At 40.3% G+C, this 23049-nt stretch overlaps 1 protein-coding gene across 1 annotated transcript; it reads right to left on the bottom strand.

The window, feature by feature from the left end:
• Positions 1–1132: 1132 nt before the first annotated feature.
• Positions 1133–15866, bottom strand: bonsai (28S ribosomal protein S15, mitochondrial). Its single transcript, XM_070085999.1, has 3 exons — positions 15600–15866; positions 1750–1933; positions 1133–1298 (listed from the first exon to the last, which is right to left on the bottom strand). The coding sequence occupies exons 1-3, from the start codon at positions 15727–15729 to the stop codon at positions 1148–1150; spliced, it is 465 nt and encodes a 154-aa protein (XP_069942100.1). The 5' UTR covers positions 15730–15866; the 3' UTR covers positions 1133–1147.
• Positions 15867–23049: the final 7183 nt, after the last annotated feature.

Genomic DNA, 23049 nt, shown 5'->3' with positions numbered 1-23049 from the left:
GGCAGATGAAGTTTAATGTGGATAAGTGTAAGGTACTTGCCCTTGGTAATGAAAATAACCCTCGAAGCTATAATCTAGGTGAAGTAGAGCTTGGTCATACAGAATGTGAAAAAGACTTGGGAGTCATGGTAAGCAGAAATCTAAAGCCAAGACAGTAGTGCCTTAGTGTGTGCAACAAGGCCAACAGATTACTTGGATTTATCTCAAGAAGTATAAGTAACAGAAGTCCAAAAGTTATTTTACAGCTCTATACATCACTAGTGAGGCCTCATTTAGATTATGCTGCTCAGTTTTGGTCCCCTTACTACAGGATGGACATAGACTCATTAGAGAACATACAGAGAAGAATGACTAAAATGATTTACTGTGTAAGGAACCTCCCGTATGAAGATAGACTTAAAGCCTTAACTCTCCACTCTCTGGAGAGGCGTAGAATGAGGGGAGATATCATTGAAGTGTATAAGTGGATGACGGGCATAAACAAGGGAGACATTAATAAAGTACTGAGGGTGTCAAACCAGGTAAGAACCAGGAATAATGGATTTAAGTTGGATAAATTTAGATTTAGAAAGGACATAGGTAAGTACTGGTTTTCTAACAGAGTTGTAGATGTGTGGAACAGTCTTCCCAGTGGGGTGATAGAGGCTAGGACCTTGGGTAGCTTTAAGAAGAGACTGGACAAATATATGAGTGGGAGGGGCTGGGTTTGATTGGTGTCAAGGGGTACGGGAGTTATTTCTTGAGTAGCTTTAGGTAGATGTCGTTTTGATAAGGACCTGCCTCGTATGGGCCAGTAGGCCTTCTGCAGTGTTCCTACATTCTTATGTTCAATTTATGTTATAGATTTGTGTGTCTTACTCTTGAGAAGAGTTCCTATCAGAGGTTCACTACAAGATCCCCTCACCTGCCTCAAGAACCTTCCCTCAAGGAGGTTCACTACAAGATCAGGTCATCTGAGAGTTTCCTGATGGGAAGAAAAAGAACAACAAAAACAAAAACAACAGCAACTTGCCACAAATCAATCAATCCTCAACATAGGTATTAAACTGTGTACCGGGGCTTATTACTAATACATCAACTGGAAATAATATAGTCAGGCCAGGACTGACCATCTTCAGATTCCTGAGTCTGCCACTGACACTGTCTGTTACAAGAGGTACTTACTTTTCACTTCCAGTGAGCCAGTGTCATACTGGTGTCTCTGAATTTTCCTCATGGTTTTGTAACGTGCGATCTTCATGAACTCGTCATGAGTACTAAATTTCAGTGACAAGAGTTTCTTTGTTATGTCATCAACCCTGTGAATAATTAAAACAGATTATACAAAAAAAAAAAAATTACAATAAAGTAGGTGGAGATAACTTTAGCATCCTATGCAGGGACAAGAAAAAAAAGTAGGAAAAAATTAGAGTATTTACTAATACTGTATAATTGTGGAATGTTAGAATACTGCATATTTGTACTACAACAATAAGAACCCTTAAGCAATTATATGAAAAAGTAATCACTAAAATTAGACACCATGACCATGGTTCTGCTCCAATAATCAGTAATCAGATACTGGGGCCAGGAGCTATGACTACCCCTGCAACCACAAATATGCAAGTACAGTACTATACTACTGTATTACTCTGTCTTTCACCTTTAATTTCACTACTATAGAAGTATTAATGGTCTTCAACAAAAACTCATGTATTACACTCCATTAAAGAGGGTGCAAGTCACATTATTATAAAAGCAAACACTTACTCGTCCATTGCCCACTTACTGGGCAATACCTGGAGACGGGCGTGTCCCTCGTCAGGATCTGTGTGAAGATCTAGATCGCCAGACTTCTCAGGCTTCCAGGACGGCACATACTCTGGCCTACGCCATACTATACCATGTTCTGTCAGCTCCAACCGCATGGCATAAGTCCGCTTCTGTTCACTGCCTGCATATATACACAATGTAAGTTACCAACTTATTTTAATTACTGAAGCATTACCCAAACATACATACCAGGTGTGAAGACAACAGCTGCCCAAACTAATTATACAAGATTAGGTTAATTTAGTATTGCTAATTACATGAGGGCATAGCAATTACAATATGATGGGGTGAATCGGGCACAGTCAGGCCGGGAGGGAAGGGGAGACGTCAGGCACAGTCAGGTCGGGGGGGGGACGTCAGGCACAATTATGCCAGGGGGGGCACGTTAGGCACAGTCAAGCCGGGAGAGGGGGGGAGCGCGTCAGGCACAGTCAGGCCGGGAAGTTGGGGGAGTCAGGCACAGTCAGGCAGGGATGTGGGGGGCGGCGTCAGGCACAGTCAGGCTGGGAAGTTGAGGGAGTCAGGCACAGTCAGGCTGGGAATTTTATTTTGACATGATACATATTTGTACAAAGGAATATAATAGTTGGGTGTACATGCCAAAAGCTCCTTTGTATGCAGAGCATTTCAGGCAAACTTAATATTAACTTAAGATTAGTAAGGCAATAAGAGATAATTACATGGTCATGTGAAGAGTTACAGTAGGTACAGGAGAATTAAGTTGTTACAGGAGAGTTAAGTTGTTAACAGGCTATAATAAGTTTAGTAGAGTAGTTCAGTAGTGAATAAATACAGTTTTAAGATTAGTTCATAAAAATTACATTACAAACAATGGTACAATTTGAATTAATTCACAATATGAAAATATTACAATGGAACAATTTAAAATTTACAATATGAAATTATTACAATTTAGTATTATTTAAGACAATGAAATTTAAGCATCCTAATTTTGAATTAACGAGTATATGATTGAGTAATCCTTAGCAAAATATACAGTAATGAAGTTGAATTAAGTTTAAGTTGAGCAGCCTTAAATTATTTTGAATTTTTTTTGCATAGCTTTTAAGTCACTGGTAGGTAATGAGTATGGTTTGTCTGGTTAATTTTGGGTGATGAGGTGACTTCTAGGTGGAGCCTTAAACTGATTCACAGACAGGGGTCCTCAAGTGTTCTGGCAATGAGTTCCAGATCTTAGGGCCTTATACGTGAATAGCATTTTTGCATAGGGAGAGATGGACACCAGGGATATTGAAGAGTGATCTGTGTCTTGTAATATGGCTGTGTGTTCTGTTAGTTATCAAGGAGGAGTTTGAGAGGAGGGTTAATATTTGAGTACAGTCAACTGTCGTTTAACACAGTAGTTACGTTCCTGAAAACGCTGTGATATTTTAAACCGTGTTAGACAAACTGAAGAACTTAAGGGAAAAATAAGGTTACATTCCTACGAGCCCCCAAAAAGCCAAACAACTTTTTTTAGACCAACAGATGTTACAAAAATAAAAGTGAATATGTAATTGTAGTTCACTGTCGTGATGTACTGTTGCTTTTACTGCTTAGGATTGCAAATGCAACAGAAATAATAGTATTTCTTACATTAATTTGTGGGTGCTGGTGTTTGTGGAGAGTTATGCTGTGGCCCTACTGGGCTGAGGTGGTTGGTAGAGGTTCTGGTAGTGAAGTCAATGGTTGTACTGGAGTGTGCATAAATCAGTAAAGTCAGTAGGCCAGTCAAGTCAGTAAGTCACACAAACTCATTTACTTCATTCTTTTTGTGTATAAAGTGATGCATTCATTATGGCCACAGGCTATCTCTCCTCTAATACAGTGGACCCCCGCTTAACGATCACCTCCCAGTGCGACCAATTATGTAAGTGTATTTATGTAAGTGCGTTTGTAAGTGTATGTTTGGGGGTCTGAAATGGACTAATCTACTTCACAATATTCCTTATGGGAACAAATTCGGTCAGTACTGGCGCCTGAACATACTTCTGGAATGAAAAAATATCGTAAACCGGGGGTCCACTGTATATCTATTTTCTTCGTCAATTCTAAGACATGAATGCTAAACCTTTTCTTGCCACTTTCAACAACACTTGTATATGCCTACTAGGTGCCATAATTACTTGGCAGATTTAAGATATGGCAATTAACCCTTTCAGGGTCCGTCCTGTATATCTACGGCTTCACGTTGAGTGTCCAAACCATAGATCTACGCCAAAATTCTAGCGCCGTCAAATTTAACGCAAAAATGCTCATAGGCCTACATGTGAGACAACAGGTCTGTGTGGTGGGTGTGCGCCATAAACAAAAAATCTAGGCACCTGCATAGCATTGTGGGAACACCGGCTCAGTTACCCTTGTTCACCATGCCTCGTCGCAAGGCAGCTCTCACTCCAAGGAAAATTGGGACTCTCCTGTTCCTATCTGATAGTTCTGACAGTGATGGAAGTGGAAATGAAGACGAATTCTTTGGCTTTGATCAGTTAGTGACCGAAAGGAATGACCAGGATATCAATAATAGTGCAGAAAACCCTGACGATCCTCAACCTTCTACCTCTGGTGTGGGCACTCATCAGTCACGGTCGGTTGTACCTCAACGCAAGAGAAAACTATTATTTTCGCGTGGCCAGGCCTCTGACTTCAGTAATGATGATGACAGTGACGTGGATTGTGATTTTATTGCTCTTGACGATCATTCGAGTAGTGATAGTGAGGAAATGTATTCACCAGTGAAGTGTTGGTATGTACGCCGCCACATGCGCTCGGGTAGTGTACCCTATGCTGTGCCCAGGGGACGGAGTACATCCTGGAGTACATCCCGTGGCCCTACACCAGGTATAGATAGTGATAGTGAGGATGATGTGGCTACACTTGGCATGGATAGACCACAGGCATCACTAGATGGTGGTAGTGGTGATGGTAGCGCCATGGCCATGCGTGACTCACCAGCCCAGGCTGGGACCCACGCTGCTGACTCCACAGTTCAAGGACAAAGCAGAGCATCAGCCACCAGCCCACCACAACCACAACTACCCGCACAACCAGCCTATGATGTACAGTATCCACCAGCAAACCGTATCTGGGATTGGCAGCAAAATCCCAATTTTGTTCCCAAGCTCCACCACTTTAATGACTCTCAAAGTGGAATTCTACCAACTTGTCCCCTTGGAAACACTGCAAATGAACTGGAATTCTTTGAACTATTCTTTGACCAGCCCTTGATGGAAACTATTGTCAGGGAAAGTAATAAGCATTTTGAGTACACCATGGCAAATACGATCATATCACCACAGTCAAGACTACACCGGTGGAAAGAGACGACTGTTGCAGAAATGTATTTGCTTTTTGCAACAATAATGCTTATGCCTCATGTCTATAAGCATAATATAAAAGCATACTGGTTCACAGATCGGCTAATTTCTACCCCGGTCTTCAGTGAAATCATCCCAGTGAACAGGTTTATCTTACTGTTACGTATGTTGCACTTCTCTGACAAAACCAGGCCTGACAGAAGTGACAGGTTATACAAGATTAGAAATGTTTTTATGTATCTCAAACAAAAGTTCAGCATATACTTTTATCCATTCAAGAATCTTGTAATTGATGAGTCTTTGATTTTGTTCAAAGATAGGCTGTCATTCAAGCAGTATATACCGAGCAAGAGGAAACGCTTTGGTATAAAACTGTTTGTACTCTGTAACTGTGACAGTGGCCTGGTATTGGATATTGTTGTATACACGGGAAGTAAAACATTGAAAGATACCAAGATGTTATTGGGTATCTCAGGTGACGTAGTGAGAAGCATGATGGCACCTTATCTTGGTAAGGGGCATACATTATATACCAATAACTGGTACACAAGCCCATTACTCAGTGATTTCTTGCGAGTGAACAAGACAGATGTGTGTGGCACAGTGCGTTCTAATTGTAAACATATGCCCAGGCTCAACGCAGGTGCTCGTGGTGATGACGTGCAGGTGTTTACTGCCAATGACATCATGGCATTACGGTGGCATGACAAACGAGATGTCACATTGTTGACAACCATTTACCGTAATGAAATGCAAGACAGTGGCAAAGTTGATCGAGTGACTAATGAACGTATTCGAAAACCAGTGACAGTGATTGATTATACACAAAACATGCGCTTGGTTGACAAATGTGACATGCAGATTGGCTTTGTTGATTGTGTTCGTAAGAGTTACAAGTGGTACATGAAACTTTTCTTCCATCTCATGGACATTTCAATGCTCAATGCATATAATATGTACCAAATGAAGACTGGCAACAGACCACCGTATGGTGAATTTTGTTTGTCTGTTGTCAGACAACTCATAATGAAGTACCAGGTAACAACACCTGCTACACAACAAGGTCCTCAAACTCCTCAGGATATACCCAAGCGTTTGAGGAGGGAAGGTGATCATTTCATAATACAGCTTCCTTCAACTCAGAAGAAATTTGCTCAGAAGAGATGCATCGTCTGTGCACAAACAAAACGACGGCAACAAAGATGCAAAGACACTCGGTTTATGTGTGAGGAATGTAGGGTACCTCTGTGCATGGTGCCTTGTTTCAAGGAGTTCCACAAGCTCCAGCAGTTCTAAAACCATGTCCAGTGATTGTAAATATTTAAATATATGATAGAACATTAGTATTATACAAGATTTGTGCATGTTTATTGTAATAAACAATAATATGATAATAACTTTAGTGCGGTTATTGTGTTCAATACAGTGAGTTTATATATATACATTATATACAGTATTGGTCTCTCAGGCCATAAATGTTAGTAGGAAAAGAAAAAAAATTAGAAAAGAAAAAACTACAAGAAATGGTAAATAAAGTAATGTGCGTATGTGGAAATCGTCAATGTTGCCACCACCACGTCATTTGAGGTCAACTTCTCGGCACTGTATCTCGGTAAGTACTGATCAGAAATTTTTTTTTGTCTTATTACCTTCACAAAAATATACTCTTTAATTCTGTAAGAAAAAAATAATTTTTTTTTTTTTCAAAATTTCTTGGACACTGGAGCACCACTTCAGATTTTGGCCTTGGACCCTGAAGGGGTTAATATAATATGTATCTAAACAAACACAGCTTCCTCCCTCCTAGCAACTAACGTAAGAACTGGGCTGGGAGGGTGGTGGGGGATGGCAGAAGGTCTCTCCCATTGACTCAGCGGTGTAACTGACCATGCGCTCAAAATTTTTTCCCCTCCCACAACCGTGTTAAATTAATTTTACAAAGTGTTAAACAAAAATATGCCAGATTCTTCAATCGTGCTATAACCAAAACATGCCAGACAAAACCGTGTTAAATGACTGTCTACTGTATAGTGTTCTTTGTATGTAGTAGGCACAATAATAAGTGTGGCTGTTTTGTATATTAAGTAAGTTAAGACTCTTTAAAAGCAGTGGAGTATGCAGTCTAGTGCTGGAATTAGTAATCAATTGCACTGCAGCTTTTCGTTGGGTTATTAAAGGTTTCAGGTGATTTGCTGTGTCTGAGCCCCATGCACAAATACCACAGGTAAGGTAAGGATAAATGAGATAGTGGTACAGAGCAAGAAGAGCTGATTGGGGTACATAGTACCGTATCTTTGAAAGGATGCCTACTGTTTTGGAGACTTACTTGAATAATTGCATCTGGAATTTGAGACCACTGTCTAGGTGGAGACCTAGAAATTTACCCTCTGAGTCTAGAAATGGGTGAACCATTTATTATGTTCAGCTGTACATTCCAAATAGCATGAAGTTTGATGGTTGTCATCGAAGTAGATATTTTTAGTAATACGGCATTTACAGTGTGTTAGTGTGGTTGGATTTGGGTGAGAGAAGACATAAGTAGTGTCATATGCAAATATGGGTTTAAGGAGTTTGGAGGAGTTTGGTAGGTCACTGATGTAAATGAGAAAGAGAAGTGGGCCAAGGACACTCCCATGTGGGGCCCCAACAAGAACAGGTTGAGTAGTGGAGTTAGCTCCATTTGTGTATACATACTGGTTTCTATTGCTAAGACAGGATTTTAGGTAATTGTCTCCTCTGATCCCATAATGTGCTAGCTTTTGGTGCAATAGGTCGTGGTTAACTGTATCAAAAGCTTTACGTAAGCCTATGAAAATTCCCAGGGGGATTTCTTTTTTTCCAAAGGCCATATAGGTTAGTTCTACCCCATGTATAATTGTATCATCAGTATTTTTTTTCAGTCTGAATCCAACCTGACTGGGGTTGAGTATGTTGTGGGACACTAAGTAGGAGTAGACTCTTCTGTGAATTAATTTTTTGAAGATTTTAGATAGAAGGGGCAAGTTCAACATTGGCCTATAGTTGTTCAATTCAGTTGGATCACCACCTTTGAAGATCAAGGTAACCCTTGCTGTCTTGAGTATGGATGGGAAGGTGGAAGATTCAATGGATTTGTTAGAGAGAGTTGCAATAATTGATTGATGACAATACACAAGAAGCTTTTTCTTTTATACACAAGTGGTGGTAAGTTATTTAGGTCTCCTGCCTTGTTCTTTAGTGTTTTGATGATGAAAGAGATTTCAGTACAGATCCGCCATCACAAATCCGGCAATCAGTTACTCGGTTCCTTCAGTTATTCGGCACTAATTTTGGCTAGCATAATTTCAAATTTCCTGGGTCGCCACACCAACCTGCTGGTACTGTTTGGTGGCGCTACTTGCTGCATAAGTCATTCCAATTTCTTTTTCTCCATTTATTGTTATAACCTGCTTACTTTTAGCCCTAGCCATGGTTCCAATGAATAAAAGAAATGCTTCTCATTGTGTAAAGCACCTACACAGTACATTATCCATTAAAGATAAGGTGGCTTTGAAGCCACTGTTGGTTGCCATGAGCTCAATCTCATGAAGCAGGAGAATATGCTTTATTATTATGCTAATATCAACACTACAGCTTATTTGCCTATCACAATTGATCTAATATGACATAATAAACCATGTAAATAACATAAAACATGTTAAATACTCCAGAATAAATAATATTTGGCATAACACCGAGCAGTTCGGCAGAGGTATGAAGAGGATATGGTATACAAATACCATTCTCCTATCCTTGTCTTATTTATTTTTTATTATCACACCGGCCGATTCCCACCAAGGCAGGGTGGCCCGAAAAAGAAAAACTTTCACCATCATTCACTCCATCACTGTCTTGCCAGAAGGGTGCTTTACACTACAGTTTTTAAACTGCAACATTAACACCCCTCCTTCAGAGTGCAGGCACTGTACTTCCCATCTCCAGGACTCAAGTCCGGCCTGCCGGTTTCCCTGAATCCCTTCATAAATGTTACTTTGCTCACACTCCAACAGCACGTCAAGTATTAAAAACCATTTGTCTCCATTCACTCCTATCAAACACGCTCACGCATGCCTGCTGGAAGTCCAAGCCCCTCGCACACAAAACCTCCTTTACCCCCTCCCTCCAACCCTTCCTAGGCCGACCCCTACCCCGCCTTCCTTCCACTACAGACTGATACACTCTTGAAGTCATTCTGTTTCGCTCCATTCTCTCTACATGTCCGAACCACCTCAACAACCCTTCCTCAGCCCTCTGGACAACAGTTTTGGTAATCCCGCACCTCCTCCTAACTTCCAAACTACGAATTCTCTGCATTATATTCACACCACACATTGCCCTCAGACATGACATCTCCACTGCCTCCAGCCTTCTCCTCGCTGCAACATTCATCACCCACGCTTCACACCCATATAAGAGCGTTGGTAAAACTATACCCTCATACATTCCCCTCTTTGCCTCCAAGGACAAAGTTCTTTGTCTCCACAGACTCCTAAGTGCACCACTCACTCTTTTTCCCTCATCAATTCTATGATTCACCTCATCTTTCATAGACCCATCCGCTGACACGTCCACTCCCAAATATCTGAATACGTTCACCTCCTCCATACTCTCTCCCTCCAATCTGATATTCAATCTTTCATCACCTAATCTTTTTGTTATCCTCATAACCTTACTCTTTCCTGTATTCACCTTTAATTTTCTTCTTTTGCACACCCTACCAAATTCATCCACCAATCTCTGCAACTTCTCTTCAGAATCTCCCAAGAGCACAGTGTCATCAGCAAAGAGCAGCTGTGACAACTCCCACTTTGTGTGTGATTCTTTATCTTTTAACTCCACGCCTCTTGCCAAGACCCTCGCATTTACTTCTCTTACAACCCCATCTATAAATATATTAAACAACCACGGTGACATCACACATCCTTGTCTAAGGCCTACTTTTACTGGGAAAAAATTTCCCTCTTTCCTACATACTCTAACTTGAGCCTCACTATCCTCGTAAAAACTCTTCACTGCTTTCAGTAACCTACCTCCTACACCATACACTTGCAACATCTGCCACATTGCCCCCCTATCCACCCTGTCATACGCCTTTTCCAAATCCATAAATGCCACAAAGACCTCTTTAGCCTTATCTAAATACTGTTCACTTATATGTTTCACTGTAAACACCTGGTCCACACACCCCCTACCTTTCCTAAAGCCTCCTTGTTCATCTGCTATCCTATTCTCCGTCTTACTCTTAATTCTTTCAATTATAACTCTACCATACACTTTACCAGGTACACTCAACAGACTTATTCCCCTATAATTTTTGCACTCTCTTTTATCCCCTTTGCCTTTATACAAAGGAACTATGCATGCTCTCTGCCAATCCCTAGGTACCTTACCCTCTTCCATACATTTATTAAATAATTGCACCAACCACTCCAAAACTATATCCCCACCTGCTTTTAACATTTCTATCTTTATCCCATCAATCCCGGCTGCCTTACCCCCTTTCATTTTACCTACTGCCTCACGAACTTCCCCCACACTCACAACTGGCTCTTCCTCACTCCTACAAGATGTTATTCCTCCTTGCCCTATACACGAAATCACAGCTTCCCTATCTTCATCAACATTTAACAATTCCTCAAAATATTCCTTCCATCTTCCCAATACCTCTAACTCTCCATTTAATAACTCTCCTCTCCTATTTTTAACTGACAAATCCATTTGTTCTCTAGGCTTTCTTAACTTGTTAATCTCACTCCAAAACTTTTTCTTATTTTCAACAAAATTTGTTGATAACATCTCACCCACTCTCTCATTTGCTCTCTTTTTACATTGCTTCACCACTCTCTTAACTTCTCTCTTTTTCTCCATATACTCTTCCCTCCTTGCATCACTTCTACTTTGTAAAAACTTCTCATATGCTAACTTTTTCTCCCTTACTACTCTCTTTACATCATCATTCCACCAATCGCTCCTCTTCCCTCCTGCACCCACTTTCCTGTAACCACAAACTTCTGCTGAACACTCTAACACTACATTTTTAAACCTACCCCATACCTCTTCGACCCCATTGCCTATGCTCTCATTAGCCCATCTATCCTCCAATAGCTGTTTATATCTTACCCTAACTGCCTCCTCTTTTAGTTTATAAACCTTCACCTCTCTCTTCCCTGATGCTTCTATTCTCCTTGTATCCCATCTACCTTTTACTCTCAGTGTAGCTACAACTAGAAAGTGATCTGATATATCTGTGGCCCCTCTATAAACATGTACATCCTGAAGTCTACTCAACAGTCTTTTATCTACCAATACATAATCCAACAAACTACTGTCATTTCGCCCTACATCATATCGTGTATACTTATTTATCCTCTTTTTCTTAAAATATGTATTACCTATAACTAAACCCCTTTCTATACAAAGTTCAATCAAAGGGCTCCCATTATCATTTACACCTGGCACCCCAAACTTTGTCTTGGGGGCTTATATTAGAGGAAACGGAGTATAGCACAGGGCTGTGATATACACTCGTACTGCACCATAAACCTGAAACAAAAAAGTTATTTTCTCTATATAGATTATCACACATAGCAGCATATGTGTAGAGAACCTAGGATAACCCAAAAGAGTCAACGTGGCTTATTTCTAGTACCTGGCTTGGGTTAGCCATATATGATTTTTGGTAAATATTCGATTCCCAGCCAGGATAGAAACATTAGGCGTGTTTCTTTACTCCTGTTGTCTATGTTCACCCATCAGTAAATAGGTACCTGGGTGTTAGTCGACTAATGTGGGTGTTATCCTGGGACACTAACCTAATTTTCTTGAAATACTCTGCATAACAAGCGGCTTTCTATATAGTAGTATGCAACTGATGTCAGCTAGGCCTGTATACCTTGTACATGTGCGTGTAGTAAATAAAGATAATACAGTGGACCCCCGGTTTACGATCAGCTCCCAATGCGACCAATTATGTAAGTGTATTTATGTAAGTGCGTTTGTATGTGTATGTCTGAGGGTCTGAAATGGACTAATCTAATTCACAATATTCCTTATGGGAACAAATTCGGTCAGTACTGGCACCTGAACATACTTCTGGCATGAAATAATATTGTAAACCGGGGGTCCACTGTAATAATAATAATAATAATAATAATAATAATAATAATAATATTTTATTATTATTATTATCTCAGTTGTTTGTTGGGTTATCTTATTGAAAATTGGGCAATGTACGATGGAAAGATACTTCTTAACGTACACCAAAAATGAAAGAAATCAGACCATAAATAGCGGAGTTCACTTCTCAGCCATTAGGGGCCGCTTAGTGGTATATTTTTGTATGGTTTTTATGGTTATATTCTCATTTTCTTGGTCTCATTTGATAGAATGAAAGATATATTACAGAAATAGATATGATTTTGATTGCTTTCATGATGAAAAGTACCTTGAAATTGCACTCACAGTAGCAGAGAAGTTCTATTCTTTAGCGATGCTCGAGTAAACAAATGACGTCACCATCCAATACCTGTCCGCCTGCCAGTCCAAATTCCAATACGCAGTCAAGAATGGGTTGACATTATTTATACAATTATTACAATAATGCAGCAGTCTGCATAACAGTAAATCTTCTATTTTTTTGTGAATAAAAATTCCAAATGGTAAGCAAGAGTAATATAAGAGGGGCCTGTAGCCATGACTAATGAACAGATAAAATGTTATTTTAGTGCCAGGAATGTCTGCATTGTTTATTCTGGACCCTATTTTGAAACTGGCATTTGTTGAAATTTGTGTGAAATCGGCCAAATTGCCAATTTCTGACCACTTTATTGGGTAGTTGAAATAAGTGAATGGGTGGTTTCTTGTACTCAGTTGACAGACTAGAAGTAAATAAGTTTATTCAGGTGTACACAAATGAAGTTACACAGATTATCATACATAGCTGTGTATGTATAGAGAACCTAGGATAACCCAAAAAAGTCAGACAAAGTGACTTATTTCCAGTATCTGGTTTGGGCTTGCCATATATGATTTTTGCTAAATATTTTTTTTCTCGGTTGTTTGTTGGGCTATCTCATTGAAACTTGGGCAATGTATGATGGAAAGATGCTTCTTAACGTACAACAAAAGTAAAAAAGATGGACGATAAATTAGGGAGTTCACTTCTTAGCCATTAGCCGCCTCTTTGCAGTATATTTTCGTATGGTTTTTATGGTTGTATTCTAATTTTTTTGGACTCATTTGATAGAATGGAAGATATACATGTATTACAGAAATAGACATGATCTTGATTGCTTTCATCACGAAAAGCACCTTGAAATTGAGCTCAAAGTAGCGGAAATGTTTGATTTTTGCTGATGTTCAATGAACTTTGTGTAAGTCAAGTTGGTTAATTTTATTAAGTGTATTCTAACCTAACCACTCGGTAATCTGGCAAACTCAATAATCCGGCACACTACAGGTCCCAATGATGCCGGATTTGTGATGGAGGACCTGTAGTTAGTTTTTCCTAAAAATAGAGTATCTGGGTAGTTGCCAGTGAGGTAGTCTTTTGGTTGAATGTTTGAGTTTGGGATTCTGCTTGCTAGCTTTTTTTCCTACGGTTGAGAAGAAGACATTAAGTTTATTGGAAGTATCAGCTGGTTGGAGGAGAGGTTCTTCTGGTTTCATTAGGTTTATCATTCTGTTTTGTGACATCTTTTTAGATCCTAGAATTTCAGATTAGGTTTTCCAGGTCTTTTTCATATCACCTTTTATGTTACGTAATCTGTTTTCATATTTTGTTTGGACCTCCTCATTAGGCTGGTTAGTATTGACGAGTAACGTTTAGCCAGATCTCTAGTTATTAGACCCATTCTATACTGTTTTTCATATAGATATTTTTGTATCAATAGATTTGAGGATGCTGTTTGTAAGCCAGGGGCTGTTAAGTCTCTTTGCCGTGATCTACTTATTTATTACAGGTCAGTGCATGTTATAGAGGTTTTTTTTTTTTTGGGAAGAAATATTAACACATTCATCCATATCAAGATTGAATGCTAGCTCATTTTGCCAGATAATGTTACTTATTGCTGTAATGAAGTTATTAACAGATGAATCATCATGCAGTCAGAAGGTGATCTTAGTTGCATCCTGAGGCAATTTACACAAGTTGGTTATGAGAAAGGTGGGACAGTGGTCAGTGGTGTTATCTGTGATTATGCCTTATTTTAATGGGGGATATAGTGTTTGTCCAGATGTGGTCTTATAAAGAGGCATTAGTCTCTGAGAGTCTTATAAGTTTTGTTAATGTTGGCAGAAGTAAGCAGCTGTTCATAGTGTTTGTGAATTCAGTTACTTGAGGGTCATGGTCATGGAGGAGGTTTATGTTGAAGTTCCCTGATAGTTTCAGGTGGTGGTTGTTCATCTGTGCATCTGTTAAAGGTTTTTAACACCTTTGGATTTAAATTTAGCAAATGTATATTCACCATATTCATCCCTTGTGCAAATAGAATTTATACATTCAAGTTCATCATAGTAGTATAAAGCTGTTTCACCTAAGTGGTCTGGCCTACAACTGTGTATGGTCGTGTAGCCAGGAATGGCATAGATGTTTGTAACATCAGGTTTTAGCCATGTTTCAGTGAGAGTAATGATAGACATACTGACATTCAGAGAACTGCTGTTAGGATCGTCCAAGTTATTCACTAAGACGTTGATATCAGGATCAATGTTCGTACAGGTCCTCCATCACAAATCCGGCATCACTGGGACCTGTAGTGTGCCGGATTACTGAGCTTGCTGGATTACAGAGTGGTTAGGTTAGAATACACTTAATAAAATTAACCAACTCGACTTATACAAAGTTCATTGAACATCGGCAAAAATCGAACATTTCCGCTACTTTGAGCTCAATTTCAAGGTACTTTTCATCATGCAAGCAATCAAGATCATGTCTATTTCTGTAAAATATCTTCCATTCTATTAATTGAGTCTGCAAAAATGAGAATATAACCCTAAAAACCATACGAAAATATACTGCAAAGAGGTGGCTAATGACTGAGAAGTGAACTCCCTTATTTATCGTCCATCTTTTTTTATTTTTGTTGTACATTAAGAAGCATTTTTCCATCAAACATCATAACTTATTTCCAATGGGGTCCTCAATCTTGTCCCCCAGGATGCGACCCACAACAGTTGAGTAACACATAGGTACCTATTTGCTGCTAGGCAAACAGGACAACAGGTGCAAGGACATGCGTCAAAATGTTTCCATCCCACCGGGAATCGAACCCAGGCTCTCCGTGTGTGAAGTGAGAGGTTTACCAGCCAGGTCAGGGGCTACCCAGGGATGGTAGTAGTGCAGGAAGGTTGTAAAACCTCACTCACTGCTAAGTCAAAGTCACTTGGATTATCCTGGTGAATAATTTACATATGTATGAATTGTACTTGTTTACCTGTGCCTAAATAGTTACGTACCTGGGAGGCTAGTAGTAGTGGTAGTTAGTAGTGTTGGGTGGCGAGGAGCTGCTACTACTGCTGCCATGGACCTCATACCACGTCCACCAGCACTATATATACACCTTAACAACCCTACTACTGCTGCCATACTAACAACTATCACCAGTGATAGTAGTAGTAGTACTAGTAACAGTAATGGTGGTGATGGTGGTAGTGGTGGTGGTGGCAGTAGTGTTGTTTATGTTGGGTTGAAGGGTCAACCCTGACTTGCCATATTGTAATGACGACGACGACACTACTACTACTACTACCACCACTACTACTACTAATACTAACACTAATACTACTACTACTACTACTACTACTACTACTACTACTACTACTACTACTACTAATAATAATAATAATAATAATAATAATAATAATAATAATACTACTACTACTACTACTACTACTACTACTAATACTACTACTACTAATACTACTACTACTACTACTACTAATACTACTACTACTACTAATACTACTAATACTACTACTACTACTAATACTACTACTACTACTACTAATACTACTAATACTACTACTACTACTACTAATACTACTAATACTAATACTACTACTACTACTACTAATACTACTAAAACTACTACTACTACTACTACTACTACTACTAATACTACTGCTACTACTACTACTACTAATACTACTACTACTACTACTAAATACTACTACTACTACTAATACTACTACTACTACTACTAATACTACTACTACTACTAATAATAATAATAATAATACTAATACTACTACTACTACTACTAATACTAATACTACTACTACTAATACTACTACTACTAATACTACTAATACTACTACTACTACTACTAATACTGTGGAAAATTTTTAATTTTCCGAAACTATAGCGCCTAATAGGTGTTTTATGTGCCGATAGGAGTCAAAATGTATTTGAAAATGGAGTAGAACCAAGAGTTCCCTTGGCGCATGCGCGGATGTGCGGGGGAGAGGGAGGCTGATTGTTTTGAATGGTGGTGAGGAAGCAGGAAAAACATGGAACCACGAAATTGACATTCACGGTGGCCTAAGGATTAATATAGGCCTCATTTCATAATAAGAAGTGTCGTAACTGTTCCTGGTGGAGAGTGAGGGAACGTGACTTACGGGACTACGGTAATAGAGTGGTAAAAGTGTGATAAGAGTAGGACCGGGTGACTGACGCGTCACAATGGACTGTGTCCTGGGGAAAATTACCCTTGGTTTAATCATCACTCATCGGTCTCAGATCTTAATGGAGTGACCTCTAGTTTGTATAATAGTTATGAGACGTTAAATCGTCTTGTGAATAGTAATGTAATCAGTGATAATAACATTGAGTTAAGAGAAAGCGGAATGTGAAATAGAGTGCCCTGCTCCGAGTGAACGCGTGACTCTCGTAACGGGGATAGTGGAGATTTATAGAATCACGACTTCTAACCGGGACGATCCGACGGATACCTCGTCCTGCCGGAATGAGAACCGTGTCGGTGTAGCAGGACATCGAAACTGAGGTATTGAATGGAAGAAATAAGGAGTATCAATCACCCACAGTTAAGTAACCCTTCTAGTTATAGCAACCTTAGGCTGGCCAGTGGTGGTATGTTATAATTAGATAGGTTATGAGTGATCCAGCTACATCAAGTGACCACCGGAGAACAGCTGGTAAGTGGTGGGATTGTGTATAAATGCTTTTCCTTGATGGATGTATCCAGGTGTATCTTACCCCCCCCTCATTCAGCTAAACTAATATAATCTATACAGTCCACAATTAAATTGTAGCACCGTACTTGTGGGTGCTATCCAATCTATACTGGTCTCGGATAGATATGGATAAGATTGTGAGGCCGAAGGAATCACTTGCCGCGACCAGGGGTGGTTAAGTTTTCTCACATGTCTACACGGGGTGACTACGGTAAACATACAGTTAAGCACCCTAGGAAATTTTCCATATCTGCCCGCTGGTCCTTCCTGAACCGGATGCAATCAGTGAAAAAATTAATTGAATTAATTACTTAATAATTAAGTGACTGATTGAAGGAAGTGGGTATAGGGTACACAAGTTTAATCGATCGTGTGGTGGATGATAATTAGCCCAATAAATTGCTAGCACATGGGTGGCTAGGATTTATACAAGAGTAAAGTGCAAGAATTACTCTTATAAAGCGTCTACTTAAGTAGTATAATGGGTGATTATTAATTCCCTAACCATGGCTGGGTCTGAGGAAGTTAGTGCGACTGGCAAGTCCATGGATGCCAAAGCAAAGAAAGCGTCACTACAAGCTCGGAAGGGTCATGTTACTAAATCATACAAGAAGTGTATGGAGTTAATGAAACAAGAAACGGTAAACCCTGATGAATTAAAGCTACACCTAGAAGCCTTAGGAAATAGGCATGAGTCATATAGATTGTGGTTTAAAGACTATGAAAAAGAGCTGCTAGAGAACTGTGCAGATGATGCTGAAAGGGAGCGACTGCTAGATCAACATTATGAAGTGGAGGACAACATTGTGTCCTGCAAAACTAAGGCTTTGGAGAAGGTAAAGGGTGTAAACAATGTTGTTGGTCAACCTAGTAAGGAAAGTCAGAGGCATCTACCAAAACTCCCAGAATTATGTATGCCTGTGTTTAATCCGGGAGAACACTGGGAGGAGTTTTGGTCTATCTTCAAAGCAGTCGTACATGATAGGAGTGATCTTGCAAGTGTTACCAAATTATGCTATTTAAAGGGACAGGTAAGGGGAGATGCGCATGTTCTCATACAAGCATTCCCAAATGTAGATGACTCCTATAGTGAGGCAGTTGACTTGTTGGAGGTCACTTACGGCAACTTGGAGCAAAGTAGGCTGGACCTAGTAGCTAATTTGGCTAATTTGAAGACTCCAGATCACAACCGCAACAGTTTACAGCAATTTAGGATCAAACTAGAAAGCACTCTTAAGACCTTGAGTAATAAATATGATCTGGAGGAAGCAGAGTGGTTGTTGAGTGCCTTGATTCAGAATAAATTGAACCACAAGACCATAGAGTGGTTATCTAACAGATATCACAAGGGTTACTTCAGGTTGGAAGAAATGAGAGTGGGACTGCAAGAGCTAATTGTCCAACTGCAGACCAGCCAACCCATTATCTCTAGGAATACCACGTCTACAGACCCCAGTGCACCTGCCAAGTTCCACAAAGGGAAACCTTATCCTAATATCAATAATCCTAAGCCACCTACTACACGGGGTTACGTAGGCACGTATCAAGTGACAGGTGCCAGTTATAGTGGTTCTCCACCTCCAAGCAAGAGGAGGAAGTACCACAATAAGGGTAGCCCAGTTGATAAGAGGTCAGGCAAGGAAAGGAGAGATTGTATCTTCTGCAACGGTACTCATTTCTCTAAGAACTGTAATGCCTATAATTCATGGGATGTTAAAGTGGAAAGATTGGAAGAGCTTGCTAGATGTATCAGGTGTCTAGGAAATCATAATGTAAGGGATTGCCGTGCTAACTTGCACTATTGTTATCAGTGTAACAAGGGAAGACACCACATAGCTATGTGTAAGGGCAGATCTAATCGTAATGATGGTAACAATAGTACTGATAGTGATAATAACCCAGACACAACAGTAGCCCATGTAAAGATTGCAGCTAACGTCGGTAATGATGGCCTAGCTGAGGTAGCTTTGCCTGTGTTGGATGTGGTGATTAATGATAAACGGCGTAAATCCAAAACTGTAACAGCATTACTGGATCAGGGATCACAACGTACCTTCATAAAACGTAACTGCCTTAATGGGATGAAGGTACAAATGGGAGATCCTGCTATACTCAAGCTATCTGGCTTTCTCTCGAATAAGAAGGCCCAGTCATACGACACTGTTTATGTAACTGTCCGGCTGGGCAATGAGAGAAAACGTATTAATGCCGTAATTGTGGATAGGCTCCCAGAGAAAATATCTACAATAGGGCTTGGTAACGCTACTGAAAGGCTTTCGAGCAAGGTAGATTTGGCACCTTCGGGTATAAATAATGATTCGGTGGGGCCAATAGATATTTTGATAGGTAGTGACCATTATGCCACCTTTGTAAAGGGTATGACAAAGAAATGCGGAGTCACCCTTCTAAGGACCGCCGGAGGTCACGTGATGTATGGCAGGCTTCCTCGTACCGATAATGAATGACTGGAGGAATCCATAAATACAGTTACGGTGTGTCTTACTCATGAAGTATCACCCCAGTATAAATATACTTCAATAGAGGATGAAGTTGAACCTGTGTATAAATTATGGGAATTGGACAGCATAGGGATCAATGTAAATGAAGAAAGTCCAGATGATTCCTTTACTCAAGAACAATACCAGAAGGATGTTAAATTTGAATCTGGACAATACTGGGTGAGACTTCCGTGGAAGCTGAACCATCCAGACCTACCAACTAATTACCGGATGGCGTATGGACAATTAAAGGCCCAGCTCCACGAATTGAGCAAGACACCAGAACTGTTGACTGCTTACGATGATATAATTAATGAGCAGTTAAATAATAAATTCATAGAGGAGGTACCTCCCGAGCAAACCCAGATTTATGGTCACTATTTGCCACACCACGGAGTGAAGAAGGATTCTAAGACCACTCCTCTGAGGATTGTGTTTAATTGTAGTGCCAGGAGTAATAAAAGTGTACCTAGTTTGAATGACTGTTTGATGACAGGTCCGTCGTTGACGGAAAAACTGGGAGACATACTACTAAACTTCAGGGTTAAGAATTATGCCTTTATGGCAGACATAAGTAAAGCTTTCCTGAGAGTGGGTCTGCAGGAGGCTGACCGGGATTGCACTAGGTTCTTATGGCCCGAGAATCCTAGTGACCCACTTAGTCCCCTGAAGACTTTTCGCTTCAGGAGTGTATTGTTTGGTGCTACCTCCAGTCCGTTCCTACTCCAGGCAACGATAAATGCACACCTTAAGCGTACGGGTGGTCCACTGAGTGGAGTAATGGGTAAACAATTTTATGTGGACAATTTCCTGGGGATGACGTCTACTGAAGAGGAACTAATGAGCATATACGCAGGGGCTAATGAAATAATGCAAGGTGCAAATATGCCCCTGAGGGAATGGAACAGTAATTCGTCCAGCTTAAGAGCTCAAATAAATAAAGACAACCCTGGAGTTGAAGTGTCCAAATATAGTAATGTGCTGGGACTGACTTGGGACACAGAGGGAGACTTGTTATCGTTAAAGTCTAATGACTACAGCATGCCCAATAAATTAACCAAGAGAGTCTTGCTTGCAGAAGTTTCAAAATGCTTCGATCCACTAGGCTTAGTGTCCCCACTTACCATAAGAGGAAAATTGTTGATACAAGAAGCATGGAAGCTTAAGTGTGCTTGGGATGAAACCCTACCTGAGGAATTTGTTGAAAGGTGGGAAGAACTAATAGGGGAATATGTAAAATTACCAATGTTGAAGTTCCCCCGTAATGTGGCCAGTCAAGAGGGAGAAAATGTACTCCACATTTTTTGCGATGCTTCGAAATTAGCATATGGAGCAGTCGCTTACCTTCAATGTAATAGTGCCATTTCTCTTGTTATGTCTAAGGCTAAGGTGGCTCCAATCAAATCACGCACCTTACCTCAGTTGGAATTAACGGCCATTTATGTAGGTGTCAAATTAGCCAATTATATAAGAAATAAATTGCGAGAGATAAATATCAGCGACACCGTAATTTGGTCTGATAACGAGGTATCCTTACAATGGATTCGTAATGGTAACAGTAAGATTGTGTATGTACAAAACAGAGTCGCTGAAATCCATCAAATGCAGGAGAAACACAACAGTTTGGGTCAGCATATGTTAACCTTTAATCACATTCCTGGTGACGAGAACCCAGCTGACTTCTTGTCTCGAGGCTTGACTTATGGAAAATTTGTGAGTGCTTTATCGTGGTTTAAAGGGCCAAGTTGGCTGGTGGACAAAATTAACTGGCCGGTGCAAAAGGCACATATTGCTCCTGTCGAAATTACGGTGAGCACCGCTCCGGTCAGTAGTCCCTCCTTAGCCATTGATATGAACAGGTATTCTTCCTTACCTAAGCTGATTGGTGTGACCAGGTTAGTGTTTAAATTTATAAGTAAGATGAATATCTCACATAATTTTCCCCATCCCCTGAAATACTGGCTACAGAGGGTACAAGAAGAAACCTACAGGGATGAGATTAAATTCATGATGGACGGAAAAATTGTGAAAGGCTCAATAATAGAAAAGCTGGGGCTGTATTTAGAGGATGATGTAATTAGGTGCAGAGGCAGGTTACAGAATGCTGAATTGGGGGAATATGCTAAGCACCCTATCTTGCTGCCCAAAACTCATCACCTGACAACCTTGATTGTCTTTAATGCCCATAATAACGTGATGCACGGTGGGGTACAGGATACCTTAAACTGTATTCGGGAAACCTTCTGGATTCCACAAGGACGGCAAAGTGTAAAGGGGGTTATCAAGTCGTGTGTAATATGTCGCCGGGTGGATGCCAGAACCTACATGTACCCAGGTCCCCCACCATTGCCCAAGGAACGCGTGCAGTTGGTAAAACCATTTGATGTGACCGGAGTGGACTATAGTGGGCCAATCATTTTGACAGGTACTTCAGATGGTGTCCCCTTGAAGGTGTATGTATGTCTATTTACTTGTACAGCTACTAGGGCTGTTCATCTAGAAGTGGCTCAGGACTTGTCTGCAGAACAGTTCATACAGCTGTTCCGGAAATTTGCAGCTAGACGATCCTGTCCAAGATTGATGATCTCAGATAATGCCACCAATTTTGTAGCGGGTGCTCAACACTTGATGAAATTAAATAAGAGTGATGATGTACAGTCTTTGTTGACCCAGCGAGGGTGTGTCTGGAAATTTATTACTCCCAGAGCCCCCTGGCAGGGAGGACTGTACGAAAGAATGATAGGTACAGTGAAAAGATGTCTTCGTAAGGTGCTACACAGGAAGAGAATTGATTTGGAGGAGTTCCGGGCAGTGTTGGTGGAGGCAGAAAATCGAGTGAACAATCGCCCTCTGTCATACATGAGCGACACTCCTGACGCGGAGATACTGACTCCCTCTCACCTAATATGTGGACAAAGGTTAGAAGCTGCGCCTATCTATAGAGATAATCCCGAGGGAAGTGATGAGGATTATAATAACGTGACTGTGTTGAGTGACAAGTTCAAAATGTTAAATAAGGTAATTATTCATTGGTCTGATGTGTGGCGTAAAGAATATCTTCTTACACTACGTGAACACTTTTATGGTGCGCCAGAGGCAGTAAACCGACAGAACATTCAACCAGGTGACATTGTGTTAATTGATACTGAACAACATCGAACACTGTGGCCTCTGGGCAAGGTAGTTACATTATACCCAGATGCACAAGGTGT

The sequence above is a fragment of the Cherax quadricarinatus genome, chromosome 17, assembly GCF_038502225.1.
Source record: "Cherax quadricarinatus isolate ZL_2023a chromosome 17, ASM3850222v1, whole genome shotgun sequence".
NCBI classification, from domain to species: Eukaryota; Metazoa; Arthropoda; class Malacostraca; order Decapoda; family Parastacidae; genus Cherax; species Cherax quadricarinatus.
The sequence above is the reverse complement of the archived record's forward strand: the minus strand, read 5'-3'. Positions and strand labels throughout refer to the sequence as shown.